The sequence below is a fragment of the Phlebotomus papatasi genome, chromosome 2, assembly GCF_024763615.1.
Source record: "Phlebotomus papatasi isolate M1 chromosome 2, Ppap_2.1, whole genome shotgun sequence".
NCBI lineage: Eukaryota > Metazoa > Arthropoda > Insecta > Diptera > Psychodidae > Phlebotomus > Phlebotomus papatasi.
The window spans coordinates 9,828,853-9,848,334 of record NC_077223.1 but is presented as its reverse complement, the minus strand read 5'-3'; the positions used below and the strand labels follow the sequence as shown (position 1 = coordinate 9,848,334).

The following is a 19,482-nucleotide window of genomic DNA, read 5'->3' as shown; positions in this document are numbered from 1 at the left end:
ACGCAACGTAAATCACATTAATTACTGACAAGATTCTTCTAATTGAGAAATAATTGAAGAATCATTTGCTCATTTTCTAATTCTGTCGTGATGATTCCCATTTGAAGAATACCACTGAATTTTTCTTGAAATTTCCCAAATTTTTCCCAACCTTACAATTGTACTGTACAGTATATATGAAAAAAAAGAATCTCAGCTAAATGCAAAAGAAAGTGGCGTAAGAAAATGCCCGGAAGCGCGAGGGTTTTCCCTTTGACTGGTGAGGAAGTGTTTCGTGATTGGAAAACTTTTTAATAGCCCGTTCCATTGAATTTTAGGTGCATTTTGTACTTTGGTGATTGTTGGAAAAATCAAATTCTCCATCAAGACGATTAATCGACAAATCTCCACCCTCATAATCCATCAGGAACGAAGGAGTTTTATTGTCCTTCAGGCAAGAAAGAACCCCTCTCCATCATTGCTCTTGAGATCCCAATCTTGCTTATTAGTGTCACAAATAAAAAAGTTTCTCTGCAATCGTGAGAATTTTCCACATTTTTTTTATCCATCATTTTTATTCTTGTAACAAATACAATTCTTTTCTTTTCAAAGATAGCTTTACACTTAGAAACTTAACGACAATTTGTTTTTTCTTTTTCATATATGATAAAAATGAAGATTATCTAACATTAAGATTTATTTATTTTCTGTGTGTAAATCCTCAATCATAATTGATCAATTGGACGCGTGTTTTTTGAAGGCATTTGAGTTTCAAATGAAGGCATACAGAAGCTTCCAGAAAAAGCTCCTTCTCCAGGCTAAGTCCTTCTCAAAAAATCCTTGTTTCTTTTTCTTAGGCCATTTCGAAACTATAACGTTGCACTTTTTTTTGCAGTTAAATCTCATTGAAGATGAGATACAATTTTATTTGTGAAATAGACGTATAGAAAATAGACAAATAACATAATATAAGTAATATAGTCTCAAGGGATGACTCGTTCATTCATTCTTTGAGATTCTTCGAGATTCGTCCTTCAAAAGACCTCTCAGGTTTCCTAAACTTTTCTTGCTAGGATATCCCTAAACATTCTTCAGCATTTGCCCAAGTTCCTCAATATGAGTCACCCCTTGATTATTCTTCTCTAAAATCTAATGAGTGTGATTAATTTCAAAATTGTTTCTTCTGGCACAAAAATCTCAATCCTTTTCTAATGTTAGTTTTTTTTTTTCGAGAAATTTGCAGATTTTTTTGTGAACTTTTCAAGCATTTTTGCTCCCAAAGGCATTGCAGGAAAGATGCCGGAAGAATTTGAAGAGAAAATGTGTATGATTGGAAATTGCAGAGGATTTACTTGCCACCGCCCAAATTAAGTTTTCCCAGTAGATTGGCAGCACTGTTTCCGGCGGATTCCTGAGCTTTAGCAGCCTCCTCGTTCACCTTCTTCTCCAGCTGAACACGCTTCTCATCAGCATACTTGTTAGCTTCCTGGAGTTTCTGATCCACGGCAGTACTGGTGGCTTTCATGGTATTGTCTATCTCCTGTTCGGCGGTCTTGAGACCCTGATTGATAGCATCATTAGCTGCCTTCTGGGTCTGTTCAGCCATACTGGCTGCCTGCTTCTTTGTGTTCTCAACGGTGTCACTGACATTGCTGGCCGTCTGCCTGGCAGCACCTGCTGCTGCCTTAGCCTGCTCCTCGGCACTCTTGGCCACCTTGGAACCCTCCTCCACAGCCAAAGCTGCTGCCTCCTTTGCTGTTATTTAGAGAAAATTAATTCAGTGGTGCTACTCCAATTAAAAATTAACATTTTTTAACATTTTACCGTTTTCCAGTGCTTCTGAATTATCGACTTTTCTTTAACTTAAACAGTTGAGACAGGAACCAACATGAAGAAAAGTCCATAATGTAGAAGCACTTGAGAACAGTAAAAGTTTTGCAGAGAAGCTTTTTCAATTGGAAAGGTAAAAAAAAAATTACAAGTGAAGAGTCATACAAATAAACAGAAAGGGCCTTAACCCTTTAACGACGAGACAGTTTTCGTGGACCGAAAATCAGCAATAAAAATGAAACTAATGTACAAAACTAGTAAAAGGTCTTATATTTGGCTTTAGAAAAGCCAACAGTATCTGATTTGGTGTATTTTTTGTCTCTATGAACGATAGGGACAAAAATATCCTAAAAATTTAAGTAATTTTTCAGACAATACTAATGAATGATAATTTTCAATCTAATGAAAAATATTATGTTTGAGTATTGTAGTTTCTTTTCCCAAAACGGTTTTGCTTAAAAAAAATTGGAAGTATAAAAAATAATTAAAATTAATTTTCATTATGAGAATTTAAAAATTCGTCATTTTTTAGCTTAAAAATTTACTACATAGCAAATAGCTGGAGACTTCCAAAAAATATCCTAGATTCCTTCAACCTTCTATTTTGCAATTATGTACAAACATAAGGAAAAAATAACTTTAGGTAATCAGGAAAAATTATTTTCTTTATGGGACACCGGTGTTCCAATCGTCCTTAAAGGCGTCTACACATTGGGAGCAATTTTCGTCAAAAATTGCGTTTTTGACAGAAATCTGACGTTTCCCCCTACAACGCTGCAGGAAATTTCCTTCAAAAAAGCAATTCTTGACAAAAATTGCTCCCAATGTGTAGAGGCCATAAAGGGTTAACAGACCTGAGGATTAGCCGAGAGACGGTTTAGCGTAATTATATTAGAAATAATGGTTAAACTACATTTCCATAATTTTTCACTAAGTCGCCTCTCGGCTTAAGTCGTAAGTGTGTCTAGGGCATAAGTGTTAAAAGGGACGTAGGGTAAGATAGCCTGATGGTGCTATTCCAATGAAAAAGAAACATGTTTTTTAACACTTTATTGTTCTCAAGAGGTTCTGTATTATCGACTTTTTGTGTTGGTTGTTATCATGACTGTTTGATAGTTTTGAAACACGGCGAGAATTGAGGAAAACATTCCAGACAGGAACCACCACAAAGAAAAGAGGAAAATGTAGAAGCACTTGAGAACAGTGAAGGTTTTGCAGAGAAGCTTTTCCAGTTAAAAATACAAGTAAAAATATAAAAGAATTACAAGTCAAGGGCCCTTCAAATAAACTGTAAGTATTAAAAGGGATGTAGGATAGGATAGCCTGATGGTGCTATTCCAATGAAAAAGAAACATGTTTTTTAACACGTTACTGTTCTCAAGTGCTTCTGCATTATCGACTTTTCTTTGTGGTGATTCCTGTCTCAACTGTTTGATGATTTTTAAAACACGACGAGTTCTGGGGAAACGCAATTGCAGCAGGAACCGATAATGTGGTCGACATTCGACATACAGAAGAAAACCCCAGAAGATCTATGAAATCTCTGGGAACCAGGAGAAATCTTCTAATCAACTTGTGTATTTTGGGCATTCTTGACAAAATACAGAAGAAAATCCTAGAAAAGCCGATAATGCAGAAGAAATTGAAAACAGTAAGATACCATAAAAAATGTCCACGGTATGAATTCTGAGACGGTGCGTTTATCACGTGACAAATTCACCGATTTGGAATCTCCTTTTCTAAGTGTTGCAAGAAAATTTCACAAAACTCCACGAAATACTCAGAAAAGGCGATCTAAGAGCTGTCAATTTCTCACGTGAATAACTCAGAATTAACCCTCAGGAGAAAGATGTCTCCTTTTCAGCACCATAAGAGAAAGCGTGGAACCTTCGGACAACTCAAGCTTCGAACAACTCCTTTATTTCAATACGTTTTTAATAAACTTGGCCCATTAAAATTTTAATAGCTAGCTCAATGACTAAAATTTTCCAAAAAAGAACCATAGATCAATTTCGTTAAGAACACTAAGAAAAGACTGAGTTTTCCGAACCTTAAGTTGTCCGAAAGTAGCGCACTTTCCCCTACTACGTTGCATAAACTTCTTAGAATTTATTGGAATAAGTTCGATGAATTGAATCCATTAAAGTGTGGTATATCAAAGGTCTAGTCTAGGCCTCAGTTACAAAATACTAAAATTTGAATATGACCCTTCCCATAGGGACTAAAATATAAAAAAAAACAATTTTTTCCTGTATTCCAAAATAGCGAAAAAGATTGCTAACCTAGCAACCCTAGCGTCGGATTTGTAAACTATTATTCAATTTATCAAACCTGTGCTTGCAGCAAGATTTTCTGCTTCACTCCTGGTCTGTCCAACAGCTTCTCCAGCCTTCTTTACTTGCTCCTCAGCCATCTTCTGGGCCGTTGCAGCCTTTTCCGCCGCCAGAGTCTCAGCATCCTTCTTCTTCCTGTCGAACAGACTAGCTGTCTTCTCTCCCAGACTCTTGAGCGATGCTGCAAAAAAATGGAGATAATTTGAATTCTCAGCATATGCCCAAGGCCATCGTCTAATGAGACAAAATTAGCATGTTTAAGAAACTGAAGAAACTTCCTGGAGACTAGCAATCCAAAGAAGAAAAAAAAGAATGACACAATGCAAAAATTTAAGACGAATGCAAAGTCAATGGAGGGAAAACGTGTGAATTAGTGAAATCTCCATCCAAAATTCCTGTGCTTGGACGTGATTTTTATTTTAGTGAGCAGAAATGAGAGAGAAACAGAGTGTTTTTTTTGTACTATTATTATTTATTCTTCCCCACCCACGATCACGCTTCTTTAGCAAAGCACCATCTGTTTGCTGATCGTAGCAAGAAACAACTGTGAATACGTTTATACGGTAAGAAAATCCTAGATTTATTTCAAATTAACGAATATTCTGTCAAAATTTGACACAAAATTTAAGTTATGTTCTGGACGTTTTGAATGTCAATTATTAATATTTGCTACAACTCTGTTCCTATTTTCGCCGAAAGTGTTCCTAATTTCGACGCAAGTATTTAATTTTCGACAAGGGCTGTGTGGATGTCAAGTGACGTCCGACCCTTGAAATAAAACTTAAATAGAAGAAGAAGAAGAAGATTTTCGACAAAAGGGACAAAAGTATTGTTATTTTTGCTACAAGTGTTCTTATTTTTCTCGGAAACGTTCTTTTTTAGCAAAAGATTTGTCATTTTTGTCAGAAGTGTTCTTAGTTTTTCCAGAAACGTTCTCAATTTCACAGAAACTGTTCTTATTTTTGCTAGAAATGTTTTTATTTTTTGCCGAAAATGTTCTTAAATTTGCCAAGAGTTCCTATTGTCGTATGAAGTGCTTTATTTTCACCGAAAACTTTTTTCTCTGAAAGTGTTCTTATTTTTGCCGGAAACGTTCTTATATTCGCAGAAAGTGTTCTTAAATTTGTCGAAAATATTCTTATTTTCGCAGCAAATGTTTTGTTTTCGAAGAAAGTTGTATTACTTTTCTCACAAGTGTTCTTATTTTTGCCAGAAACGTTTTTGTTTCACCGAAAGTCTTTTTATTTTTGCCGAAAACATTCTCATTTACACCGAAAGTGTACTTAAATTTGCCGAAAGTGTTCTTATTTTCGCTGCGAGTGTTTTAATTTCGACGAAAAGTTTATAATTTATGCCACAAGTGTTTTTATTTTCGCTTCGAGTGTTATTTTTCAGTGAAAGATTCACTATTTTTGCCACAAATGTTCTTATTTTTACCGGAAACCTTTTTATTTCACCGAAGGTGTTCTCATTTTTGACAGAAACGTTCTTGTTTTTACCGAAAGTGTTCTTAATTTTGTTGAAAATATTCTTATTTTCGCTGCAAGTGTTTTGTTTTCGAAGAAAGTGTTATTACTTTTGCCACAAAAATTCCTATTTTACCAGAAACGTTTTATTTCACCGAAAGTGCTTTTATTTAGGTCGGAAACGTAGTTATTTTCGCTGAAATTGTTCTTAAATTTGCCGAAAGTTCTGATTTTCACCGCAAGTACTCCATTTTCGACAAAAGTATCATTATTTTTGCCACAATTATTTCCGGAAATTTCCTTATTACATTATTTTTCCGGAAATGTTCTTTATTGCCAAAAGTGTTGTTAAATTTGTCGAAAATATTCTTATTTTCGCTGCCAGTGTTGTATTTTCGACGAAAGTTTTATCACTTTTTTGACAAGTGTTCTTATTTTCGCCATAAAAGTTCTTGATTTTGTCGAAATTATTCTTAAATTTTCTGAAAGTATTCTGATTTTTGCCACAAGTGTGTAATTTTCGACAAAGTATTACTATTTTGCCCACAAATGTTTTATTTTTGTCACAAAATTTCTTATTTTCACCGCAAGAGCTCTTATATTCGCCGCGATACCTCATAATTTAATTAAAACATTAAAATCAAATTTAAAAAAATAATAAAACAAATTCAGCAAAACTACCTCTTGCTTAGTAATACCTCAGAAAATTTACCAATTAATCTTCTCAATAAAATAACAATTATTTATAAAATATATTATTTAGAAAAAAGTCAATTAAATTTTAAAGAATTCCTAATTATTTTAATTGGAAATTCTTCTAATGTCAGTGGACTTTCTTTCATTCTAGTACAATACGCCGAGTTTGGATTTAATCGGATTCTTTTAATCCAAGATTATTAAGCATATAAACGTAGCATAAGATGAAATTTTGAGTGTTTCTAGTGGTCCATCGAGATCAATATGAGGAGGAAATTGCTAGGAAAATTCAACGGTGATTGCATGTTCTTTACTCTGCCTATTAGTGGGTCAATTATTCATGTCAATTTCATTTTAATTAACCCCAACCCACTCGAAAAAAATCCCATCACAAATAGCTGCGGGAGGTCAATTGAATTTCACTAAAGAATTTCCCTTTTGACGATTTTTCACCATTCAATCTGTGTTTACTCCAGTGTCAATTGCCAGTAATTCTATTGTATAGTACTTTAACAACATTATTCTTTTTTTTATCGTTGATAATTTGTGACAGAAAAAATTCCACATTATGAAACATAATTCATTTTATTATTTCCGCTTTAATAGCCAAAGGCTATGCATTGCACTAAATCGTAAATTTTAAAATAGTGAGGTATAATTTCATTTTTATCCATCCGGAAGAATAATGATAGTACAACAACTAAAATTTAACGGAGACAGAAACCATTTTTGACACTCTATTTGCAAAATCAACAACATTCTTTGAAAGATTATTTTTCTAAAAAATTTAATTTAAAAGAAAAACATACAACGATCATGATAGGATCAGTATTTTTTGATATTCTTTAAATTGTCTTTAAAATGGATTTATCAAATCATATTTTTCTAAGTCGTCAAGTCTGTGAAGTGCTTTATTCGTTTCACATTTTAAGAAAATCAAAATGTTAATATAACACTGGTTAATGTGAATGACTTTATATCGAAAACCCTGAAGTTTATAGATAATTCCAAGGCCTTTCCAAAAATAGCAGATTTGATGTGATCGGTTAATTCATTTGGTATTAAAAATTCTACAAAAGAATTGATCTACATAATCTTCATTTTGATTCGTCAAATCCACATACTCGTAAGGGCTTAATCATATCTCATTCGTCATTCGGGTGAAAGTAAATGAGCCATTGCTGTTTTATTTTGCGAATTTCTAAAATAGATTCGCCACTGAAATTTATTTATTTAAAAAGAAAAAAAGCGTTAATGACTCAATTATAAATTGGTTGATATTTTGAGAGGTTTTCTAAATTGTTAGCATGTTTGCTCACAAAGTCACTGAATACATTGCAAAAATTGAATTGGCTAAAGAAAGAGCGACTTGTGATGAATCAACTCAATTGCACAGAGAGTACATAAATTTGCATAAAATTTTTTTTCTGACACATTGTATCACTATTTATGTAGGTTTTTTTTCTGTCTCTGCGGGAGACTGATTCTATCCTCTTTTAGTTATTTATTGCATTTTCTCACACTTTGTGTCCATGATTTTTCCGGCGTATTTGGTTGCAACTATTTGATTTCTCCAAATGGTCTTTTGCCTGCAGATTCACTCTTCGAATGATTTATTTTTAAAATTGATACCAATGCCAATAATAAATTTTATTTTTTTCCCTCATTTTACAATTATTTTGTGGTGGGTTTACTCCCATTAAATAAATTCCCAAACTCCAGACTTATGGTGACCATGAGGATGGCACTTGCATTTAAACATTTTACGAGAGACTTTCAAGATGGGTTTCAGCACCAGCGAAATCGATTATTTATCCAAAAAGTGTTTCCTTATTTAATGCAAAAGTCGAGATAATGTGTAAATCTCGACATTTTCTCAAACATCCTATTTTAAACAATTCTTGAGAGTGTCTTTGGTGTACGCATTTGCAATTTTCGAATACTCTGACGCGACTTTTCATGGAAATGGTCTCTCAATATGCCTGGTAAAATCATAAAAGCTAAATTGCGCGTTTTTTATTATCAAACAAACCAATCAGAAAAGTTGAAGGAGGTTGTATTTGTTGCTTTTCGACGACTGAGCATTTTTAGATCATATTTTAGAATCTTAAACCTTGAATTGAATGGAATCATTTCGAAAAAAGAATAATTTTTGGAATATTTATTTTAAGGAAACTCTACACCGAAAAAATAAGTCGCAAAATTTTTCGTAAATATTTGTGAATTCCTACTTGCGACTTACAAAATGCTCGTAAATCGTATAACCTACTAAAAAGTTCGTAAAAGTTTGTCCGTATAACGTAATCACTTGACGAGCATTTTTTGTACGCAGAAAAGAGTTCGTAAAATTTTGTCATTTGTTCGTAGAGTTTTGTTAAGCAAACAAAAATGTACTAACACATATTTGTAGAAGAATAAAAAATGTTTGTCAAGTGATGACGTTACGAAGAATGTTTGTGAAAAGATACAAACTTTTACGGACTTGTTTGCGAATTATGACCAACGCACAATAACTTTTGTTTAGTAAACATATTTTTGAAATTTTAATGAGAGTGAGTGAGATCTAGATCTAGCCATCTCCCTCATTCCTATTGAAAATTTTGAAAACATGTTTACAAACAAAAGTTATTGTGCGCTGGGCATTATACATTTTACGAGTATTTTGTAAGTCCCCAGTATGAATTAACAAACATTTACGATTTATTTTTCTGTGTTGAGAAAGGCCAAATCCGTTATAGGGTTTTTAAACATATTGCCCCATTTAGCCCCATTATACAGCCCCATTTAGTACTTAAAATTTGTACAGGGACATGAACTTATAAAATAAATAAAAAAAATAAAATAAATAAAAGTGTCTTTCCACAAAAATTCCTTTATCAAAAATTACTAGGGGAAAGTACTCTCCCTTCGAACGTTCATCTCTTCGAATAATGTGAATTTCTTTTACTTTTCCACAGAGATTTCCACATAATTGTCACATAATTCTCAATAATTGATAATAAGCTAACTAATATTTAATAGAAATGTTTAAGTCTCTTAGGAAAACTTAAAGAAAATTCACATTATTCGAAGGTATGAACAGTCGAATGGAGAGTACTTTCCTTTACTTGGTATCAAATGTGGAAAAATCTGCACTGCATGCTTCTTTGCACATAATAAAGTGTACGGTACGACACATTCGACAATTGCTAATCCAATCGCCGATTCCTAAAATACGCTGAAACGTGAATCCCTAACCAGGAGCTGAATGTGTGGAAGGTCCAGTTAAGTTCTTAATCTTGGATTTGTCCCATCATGTAGGAGAAATTGCCCATTGCAATTTTAGTAGTTCTGAAATACGATGAGGTAAGGACTGGGGAAAACAGCCGCAACAGGTACATGAGAACATAAGAACAGACATGTACTAAAAAAAAATGTCCAGGAGAAAGATTTCCCCTTTTCATTTTTCATTGGATTAGCACTATTACCCCATGCTAATATACCCATGTCTCAGTATTTTGAAAAATTTCACTGAATCAATTTGCAGAAAATTTCTCAATAAAGTACTTTACTTCGAGATAGATAAAAATAAAATTATTCGTTTTATCAGATTTTGCCCAATGTTTCCCTGTATCACATTGAATAATAACCTTATTACTTTGATACCATTAATCCAAAAATACATTGTTTCGTTTTTCATTGTTTAATTCTCATCGTAAAATATTATAATTATTACTAAAAATTTTATAGAGAAATTCTATTAATAAATCGATAACACCATTAAATTTACGATCCTATCTGATAAAGCTCTAAAATAAACTATGTTCACAGTTTTGTTTCAGTGCATAAATTTTGGAAAATATTAGCATAATTTTTGTCTTTTCGTGTTATTTATACCACGACAAAAATAGAAAAAATGATGAATCAGTAAACCTCAAAGCATAAGCAAGGATTCATCCTATGCTTTTCACTTTTCTTAAGCACTTCTGACCTCTTTAATGACTTGTTTCACTTATTTCTGGTTTGTTCTTGTTGTTTTCGTGCAGCATATGGCTACATTTCAAAGGAAATCACCTCTTCCCATCAATCAATGCAATTTGTCGTGGGAAAATTGCTCCTAATGACCAATTTGTGGGAACAAATGGGCAAATCTCTTAAAATTAAGAGACACTGCGGTGGAAAAACTATGTTACACGAGAGTGCGCAAAAGCATTGCCCAGCCCTGCCTCTTTGTGAGAGATTCTACGCGGTAACCTTGACTGAATCGCGATGACATCACAGATGGAATATATTAATTTCACATCGAGCATCTCACCAACTAGTTTGTCTTCGTCTCTCCAAAAAAAAAAATAATAATAAAAATAAGTCGCAGACCTTATGGAAAGATTTTTTTTAAGAGCTCTTCAGGAAGATCATTTTCCCGCCAAAAATTTCCACCACGTGCGAGTAGCTCTTTTTTTTTCCTGGGAATATCTTGGGGAAATAGGTCGAATCGAAGCCCAATTTAGAGAGTGAATCTCAAATGTTACCTCTAAAATGCTCCCCAGATGATCACTGAGTGCATGAGTACCGAACATTCCTATTTGAACATGTAATAAGTGCATTTTGCGTTGTAAATTACAACAAAGAATTCACCTATTGCTACTGTTCTACGAACAAAGGAAAAAAAAATTCTACGGGAGGCAGTAAAAAAAAAAGATCTAATACTCACACTTTGAGCTGTCTGCAGTTAAAGAGAGAGAAAAAGAGTTAGGAAAAATGAATTAAAAAAAAATTGGAACAAGGAATTGTATGAAAATTGATTTTCCTGCAGCGCGCATAGGAGGTGAATTTATGTCCTTGGAAAAGGGTTTCTTTTTTTTCTTTCGCAATGATAGTTCGTCGCAGGACGACATCGTAATGTAAAAACAAACGAAAAATCAATAGCCAGCAATTTTTCCTGGCACCATCCTTGACCTCTCCCTCGGATATCCATCTTGAGGCAGTCCCTATGTCTCTTACCTCCCAATCCACTGAACATTTTGTCTTAAGATGTTTTTGTGATCCAAAAGCAATATGCAAGCACACACCCAGATATATTTTTTTTAACAACTTTAGAGAGTTGGTTATAAACCCGTCCAACACTTGATCTCCACCAACTTTGAGTTGAACACTAAACTTCTCACCGGACAGAGTGAAACTGAATCGTTGGCTCCGTGGGAAGACGCCGAAGTGGACGAGAGAAGCATTTCCGAGACATTCGAATGCGTCGAAGTGGGGCGTCTTCGCGGTTACGCGGCTACAGCAGCCGCTAGACGCGATTAAATCTTCCTATACTAAGAATCACAATACGACTGTTTACTAAAATGTGAATTCTTTCGTTTTTCCCGCATTGTTTTACTGTGTTTTATTAATTCTGTTCATGATTAGTTGTACAATATTTCTACAATACAATCAGATAATAAAAGTTTGTAAATTGTAACATATATAATAAAATAAGCAAAATTTAGTAGATGAAGGTTTTCAGGCTACGAGCACACTCTGGCTTCGAACACTTCATATTCTTCCCATATTCCTTTAATCAATCGAATCAATCTGATCTAAAACGGTCTTCAGACTAGAAGTTTAGCCCAGTTTCCGAAGATCTCAAAATCCCAAATAGCGAGCAATTTTATTGTTTTTTTTTTTTTTTGAGAACCTAATAGGGTATGTGTGCCAAATTTCAGCATAGTTGCATGCAAGCGCCAAAGTCTCAAGTTTGAAATGTAATATCTTTAATAGAAATTGATTTTTTTATTCCTTCTACTTTAGGAGTGTTGCTTAGAACCTTGTAGAAAGTTTATCATCTTTGTTTACTCTGAAAATCATTCTTAATACATTTTAAAATTAATAAAAATGTAGACATAGCTTTGGTGCCCTATTTCGGCCACCTTCATTCACATAGTTCCTTGCCGTTTAGGAATTCTTCCAATGCCTTTTTCACGTCATCTCATTTGTCGAAGCTGCATTCTTTGTTATTCTTTTGCATTGTATAATCTCTAGAGTTTGTAAAAACTAAAAATTCATGGAAATTCGAGGAACAAAAAAGGTGGCCGAAATTGCAAGCTGGCCGGAATTTGGCTCACTTACCCTAGGTCATTTATTAATAATCCAGTCCTAAATTAATTTTTTCCAAAAAAATCGTGATTGTTAAGAAATTAGAGCAATTAAACCATATGGCTAAACCTAGGTAGCCTAGGTCAGATTCATTTTATAGAAACAGGGAGAAAAATGTGAAATGTTCGCAGCCAGAGAATGTATGAAGCCTAAAAGACTTCCCCTACTGCCTTTATCAAGAAAACATTTTGTGTTATCATATGAAATTGTTAAGAATTTCCATTTTAATCAAGTTGAGAAATATGGTGCTATTCGAATAAAAAATGGAAAAAAGAACTCTTTCTCCTGAATATTTTTTAGCACATGACTGTTCTCAAGTGCTTCTGCATTATCGACTTGTTTTTGTGGTGGTTTCTGTCTCGACTTTCCTCAATCCTCGCCGCGCTCTAAAAATTCTAATATCACCAAACAGTCGCTACACGAACCAACACAAAGAATAGTCGAAAATGCAGAAGCACTTGAGAACAGTAAAGTGCTAAAGGAACATGTTCCTTTTTCATTGGAATAGTATTATTAGGCTATGCTACCTGTAGCAACCTGTCCTGTGACTTCTACGATCAATAAAAACTCACTTTAACATCGTCAATGATCTCTAATAAAATTCTATTTCGCACCTCACAATCAACACCTTCTTACCTTGCTTGTTTCCATCCAATCTTCTTCTTCTTCCTCTCTCCCACCTTATTCTGGACACGCACCAACTGATCGACACACCCTAGTCGACCTCACTCCAGTTCCCACACTACCCTACATCCCTTTTAACACTTACAGTTTATTTGAATGACCCTTCACTTGCATCTTTTTACTTTTTTAACTGCAAAAGCTTCTCTGCAAAACTGTTCTCAAGTGCTTCTGCATTATCGATTTTTCTTTATATTTGTTCCTGTCTCGACTGTTTTCCCCAGTCCTGGTCGTGTTCTAAATATCATCAAATAATCGTGACAGGAACCAGCACAAAAAAGTCGATAATGCAGAAGCATTTGAGAACAGTAAAGTGCTAAAAAAGAAAACATGGTAATTTTTCTTTGAAATAGCACTATTAGGCTATTCAACCCTACACAACTTTTATTAACTCACCAATTTATGTGGAGCATCCCTCATTTACTATTCCTTTACCTTTTTAAATGCAAAAGCTTTTAATTTTGTTAAACAAAATTTGATATCTAAGTTATATTAAAAACTGTTCCCAGATAAAACTTTAACTTGAAACTTTAATATAGTTAAAAAAAACAAAAAATAATTAGTGGTTTTATATAAACTTCTAGTTGTATTTCTGTGTTTGATTGGCTATTAATTTGACAGAACCTAGATAAGTACGCTAAAAAAATAAACACTAATTTTTAATTACCTGTGCAGTCTTTAAAGATAATGGCTTATTCAGTAAGGAAAACTTGGTAAATCCAATTAAATATATTTTTAAGACAAGAAGAAACTTTAAATAAAAGTAAAATTTTTGTATGTAACTAAATTTCTCGGTATGAAAACTATATTGAAAGGACTTTTTTGCAAATTATGAAACGTTTTTTAACCCAATTGAAGTAACTATAGGATTTCGAAAAAAAAGAATTTATTTTATTACTAAAAATATGACAGAAAAATTGTATTTTAGTTTTTTTATATTAAGATTAAAGTTCCTGGTTAATAGATTAAGTACTTATTAGGTATTAATTAAGTTCTTATCTCAATGACTTAATTTTGAGGAGTACAACTTCCAATAATTAAAAAAAATAGCCAGAACATTAAGTACTTAATTAAGAACTTTCTGCTAAGAATTTTTTTAAGTAGTTGTTCTAATGCTTATAAAACATATTTTTTATTCCTCATATTTTTTTTATTTCTCTAAGATTTTCATCCTGTCATAATCATGTTAGAATCGTAAGGGACATGAGGGCTAATAGCCCAAAGACAATACGGAAAGATGTGTGTCATGACCACTAGAGATTCTCCCAGAAACTTCAGCGCTCCTTCTAGCCTGTGTCTTCATCTACTGGCGATCTAATACGCGCTTCAGACCCAAGGCTTAGCCATATGGCTTGACTTCTCTAATTTCTAATCAATCAAGATTTTTTGGATAATTATCACTTAAGATTGGACAACATGGGCAAGTGATGCAAGTGATCCATTAAATTTTGAAAAAGCAATGAAATTGGTTGCTATTTTGAATTTCAGATCATCGGGAACTGGGCTAAACCTTAGGTCTGAAGTCGGTCTAATACGAACTGAAACCTCATCTTCTTCTGGAGTCTGACGGAAACTTTATGCTCTCCTCAATTCTTCCGGTGTTCGTCAGAAAAGTATTCCTCTTTCAAATTAAAAGAATCAGATTTTTCCCCAAAGCTTTCGACCCATTCAGTCAACTGAAGAAGACCCACTCTAAAGCGGTCTTCAGACTAGGGGTTTAGCCCAGTTCCCAAAGGTCTCCAAATCCTATATAACGAGCAATTTTATTTCTTCTTTGAAGTCTAATAGGTTAATTATCTATAACAATCCAATTCTAACTTCAATCTTACTAAAAAATCGTGATTGATAAGGAATTAGAGCAGTTAAGCCATATGGCTAAGCCTTAGGTCTGAAGCCCGTATAAGGGTCGAAAGCTTTGAAGAAAAAGCTGATTCTTTTGATTTGAAGGACGAACACTTTCCTGACGAACACCGAAAATTGAGAACAGCACAAAGTCTCATCGGCTAACATCGCTATGATACTCCCCTCCATTGATATTGTACTTAAGAAATCCTTTAACAATCAAAGTGTGTACATTTAATAGAAATTTACGCTGAAAACGCTAATCCTTGATCCTAAATCCTCAGTGTATAATAGTTTGAGCTGGTCCTCTACAGTCAAATTTTTCGAGCTGAGTATTTTCAAGGATCAGCCTATGTCTATTTTCGGCATAAGGATCATAAAATGAGCTTATGAATTATAAGCTCATCATCATTATCCTTCAACTCTAAACAGAACATCTAAACTCGTTAGAGAACTAGCTTATACAGTATGTTAAACTAGAGCTTTTCAATCTTCTTTAGTCAATTGATTTTAACAATTTATTGTGCAAATTGAATATAACGTAATGATTAGAACCGCTTTCAGTACCCATCACGTTTTCTCTGTTTATCCATGTTCTAGCCTCCCTGCAAAACAAATAACAATATCCATCCACAAACATTCAAAGTACCCCCTGAATTTTCCACTCGCCACACGATTATTGGCGGGCTGAGGGATTGGGAAAATATGCCTGGCACTCATGAAATTTCCACAGTCATCGGATATTTTTAGGCAAAACACCTCGTCTCACCCTCCATTTGGCCACTTGAGCGCCTTGAGGAAATTCTATTGAACACCCAACCAAGTCCCCTGACATCCCAGGTGATACAGGACAGAAAGAAAGAAAAGTAACTGTGAAAAATCACATTTTCACTTGTGCTAATTTACTGAGAAATTTGCTTTCAATATGTGAAGCATGTTGAGAGATAATTAATTGCGTAAACAGATGATGTCAGGAAGGAGGAATTTTGATGTGAATTTCATTGGGCAGCAATTTAGCTATGAAACAGACTGATAAAAATCTGTAGACATGAATATTTCTAAACAAAAATTATCAAACAATTTCTTGAGGAAATGTATATGTTCAACGTGTTGTGTAGTGTACTTAATCAGCTATAGTCTCGTATTCTCGAACAATAAATAATAATCAAACTTTCAAGGTTTATTTTATAATAAAACATTTTGCTTACTGGCTATTTTAAAATGTAAATTTTGTTCTTAAAAAACAATAGGGTAAGGGTACCAAATTCCGGCCACATTTTTTGTTCTTCAAATTTCCATGAATTTTTAGTTTTTAAATACTCTCGACGAGCAAGATGATCTGAAAACGGCATTGGAAGAATTCCGGAAGGGTAAGGAACTATGAGAATGAAGGTGGCCGGAATAGACCACTAGTGCTATATCTACATTTTTATTCATTTTAAAATGTATTAAGAATGATTTTAGAGAAAATAAAGACGATAAATTGTCTACAAGGTTCCAAGCAACACTCTTTATAAGAGAGTAACAAAATTTCTATTAAAAATATTACATTTCAAACTTGAGACTTTGGCGCTTCCATGAAACTATGCCGAAATTTGGCACACTGACCCTACCTCGTTTTTTTTCTAATTTTCAAAATAAAATTGGTAAAACTATCAAAACTATCGAGGATTTAAAAAATGTCAATTGATTTACTGCTAAAACTTTAAGATCAAAAGGAAAATTAAAAAGAAGGTTATTGTCCTGAACATGGGGTAATCTGGCCACCTCAAAATTGACTTTCCATCAATTATTTCATGAGTCGAGCACAGAACATCACCAAAATTTCGTCTGTTGAATCAGTTATGATGGAGAAAATAGGAAATTTCAGAAATCGTACACTTCAATGACCGCGCTAAAAGAAAAATAATAGGCCTCTGGCGTTGATAAGAACTCTGGGGCTCTTTGAAGAAGAACCAAAAGTCCCAGAATCGAATTCCCTGTCGCAATTCGGATGGAATTGTGCCAAGAAACGAAATTCGTAGTCTTTTTTTCGTCACACACCAGTTGAAAAATCTTAGTGCGCGTGCCTTTCCGCGTTCTTCATGCCACAGACACACTAAACATAACGGAGACAGAGGGATAAATTCGCTTACTGCTCGAACTCATTGATTAATAACTAAAAATTTGCTCACAAATTATCTGAAAAGTGGTTACAACCAATTGAAGATTCATTAGAAATTTATTCAGAATCTTCAAGTCATTCCTATGAATTCAATCTTGATAAACATAGGCTGAGAAATACGTTCCACAGAGATTTTTAGTTTTCAACCTTGAAAAACTACTAGAAGGAATTATTCAAGGTCATTCATTATCTCAGAGGTATATTTCTTCTTTTTTTTTTGTAAATTGCTTTTGAATTAAGCATATAACTTATGCAACCTGAGAAGAAGTCCTCAAATGTTTTACTCCGGAGGTTAGTTACCAACGCTAAGATGGCGATGGCCACTGTTACACAAACATGGATTTCTGTGAAATTAGTATTTGTTAAATTTAAGGATGAAATTGGATTTAAAAATATTCGTTAAAACACTCCAATTTATCTAAATGAAAAAAATCGCTTAAGGGGTTACATGGGTCAAGAAAACTAAAAAATAACTAAACTTCCTTTAAATATTATTTTCAGCGTAATAAAAAATAAATAAATAATTAAATGTATTAGGAATATAAAAGTACAACACTTAAACTGGAGGAACTGTACCGAATTTCGGCCACTTTCCTTATTTCTTAAAATTCTATAAAGTTTTAAATTTTGTTTTTATTTTTTAGAGCTTTTAGCAAACAATGAAACAATATGAAAAAGACCTTCGAAGAGTTCCGGAAAGAAAAGTAACTACGAGAATCAAGGTAGCCGAAATATTACCCAAAGTAATGTCAATGATTATATTAACTTTAAAATGTATTAAGAACAATTTCAGAGAAAACAAAGATGATAAAATAACTACAAAGTTCCAAAGAACGCTCCTAAATAAAAAGTAGCAAAAACTTTCTATTCTTTTTAGAAATATTACATTTCAAATTTAACAGTTTTTAGTCCATACGTTCAACGTGCAACTATAGGGGAGACTGGGGCAAAAAGTCACAAATGGAAAATTTCAAAATTCAATATCTTCCAAGATAAATAAGATAGCAGCTTATTTTTTCCATAGATAGCCTCCATAGACCTTCTTCAATGTCGTAAGTTTCTTAGAATTCGAACAAGGAATTTAGATAATGAAAAATATCGAAATTTTTAGCCCTATTTTTCAAATATTTTCCTGAAGAATATATCAATCATTACCTAATTATTATTCAAAATTTATGCACTGATGATTATTTCCTAAATGATTTAAATTCTTTGAATACGAAGCGGCCATCTATTTCAGAATTTTACTAAGACTCTTTTCTCCAGAAATCTTTTTATTAAACACGACAACTTGGGGCAAAAAGTAACAAAAGCCGTGGGGCAAAATGTAAGAAAAACAGAGGCAATTTCTGATGTCTCACGGCAAAAAGAAACGTCAGTGCCATGTGTCGCAGCTTGTTGTTTCCATTGGTCAAATGATTTGCAGTCTCTTGTGTGTGTTTTTTGCTAAAATATCTTGAAAAGCGTTTTCCTCGTTCAGATAGAGAAGACGGTGTTTTACAAAGGTGTAGAGCAGAGGCGTGCAAGAACCGTTGAAACCGAATAAACGTCAAATGAAACATGAACGTCAATGGTCAAAACGCACCTATAACAAACTTCTTTTGACGTTAATTCGGTTTCAATGGTTTTTGCACACATCTGGTGTAGAGGAATAAATTTCTTATAGGTTTTCTTTTTTTTTAATTTACAGAAGCCCGTAACAAAGCAAATTAAAATGCCTGATAATTATGCCTGATATTATTTGCCCCAGAATTTTTGAGAATGGTCACAAAATTACCTTTTAGAAAACGGCTCGATAAATGTATTTCCTTACAAAATAGAGAAAAATGACTTTCACAAAGTTGTAGGGTAGTAAATTTCCTATAAAACTCCGCAAATTAGAAATTTCTGGGGCGCTCGTGTGGCTTGCAAAAAATAAAATATCCGTTTTGTTACTTTTTGCCCTAGCCTCCCCTATCGATTTTGAGTTTAATTTTGGGGGTAAAGAATCGCATCGAGAAAACTGTACACGGCGGCCGAAACGGATAAGTTGCACGCATTTCGAGTTCACCTGTAAAGAATCTAAGCTACCATAAGCTTATCTCGGCTTATCACTGGTCATTTTCTATTTTAAATAATCTGGGTGCGGAAGGCCAACCAAAGAAAAAAAATCATTGTAATAGGTTAATAAACATTAGAGATAGAGTCCGGTCCATTTGGATATAGGCTATATCGACAATCGGTTTTCGGCAAAGATTAAATGCCGTTAGGCCGCTAGAAGCTGATGATGTCAGACCCAACACAATACCCCCCCCCCCTATCGCCATTTTGGAATACCACCAACTAGGGGAAACTGGGGCACCACGAAACACGGGGTAGCACCAAACACTGCGATTTT

At 33.8% G+C, this 19,482-nt stretch overlaps 1 protein-coding gene across 1 annotated transcript; it reads right to left on the bottom strand.

The window, feature by feature from the left end:
* Positions 1–534: 534 nt before the first annotated feature.
* On the bottom strand, positions 535–11,617 carry LOC129803712 (translation initiation factor IF-2). The gene is made up of 3 exons (XM_055850466.1): positions 11,285–11,617; positions 4,141–4,323; positions 535–1,734 (listed from the first exon to the last, which is right to left on the bottom strand). The coding sequence occupies exons 1-3, from the start codon at positions 11,301–11,303 to the stop codon at positions 1,328–1,330; spliced, it is 609 nt and encodes a 202-aa protein (XP_055706441.1). The 5' UTR covers positions 11,304–11,617; the 3' UTR covers positions 535–1,327.
* Positions 11,618–19,482: the final 7,865 nt, after the last annotated feature.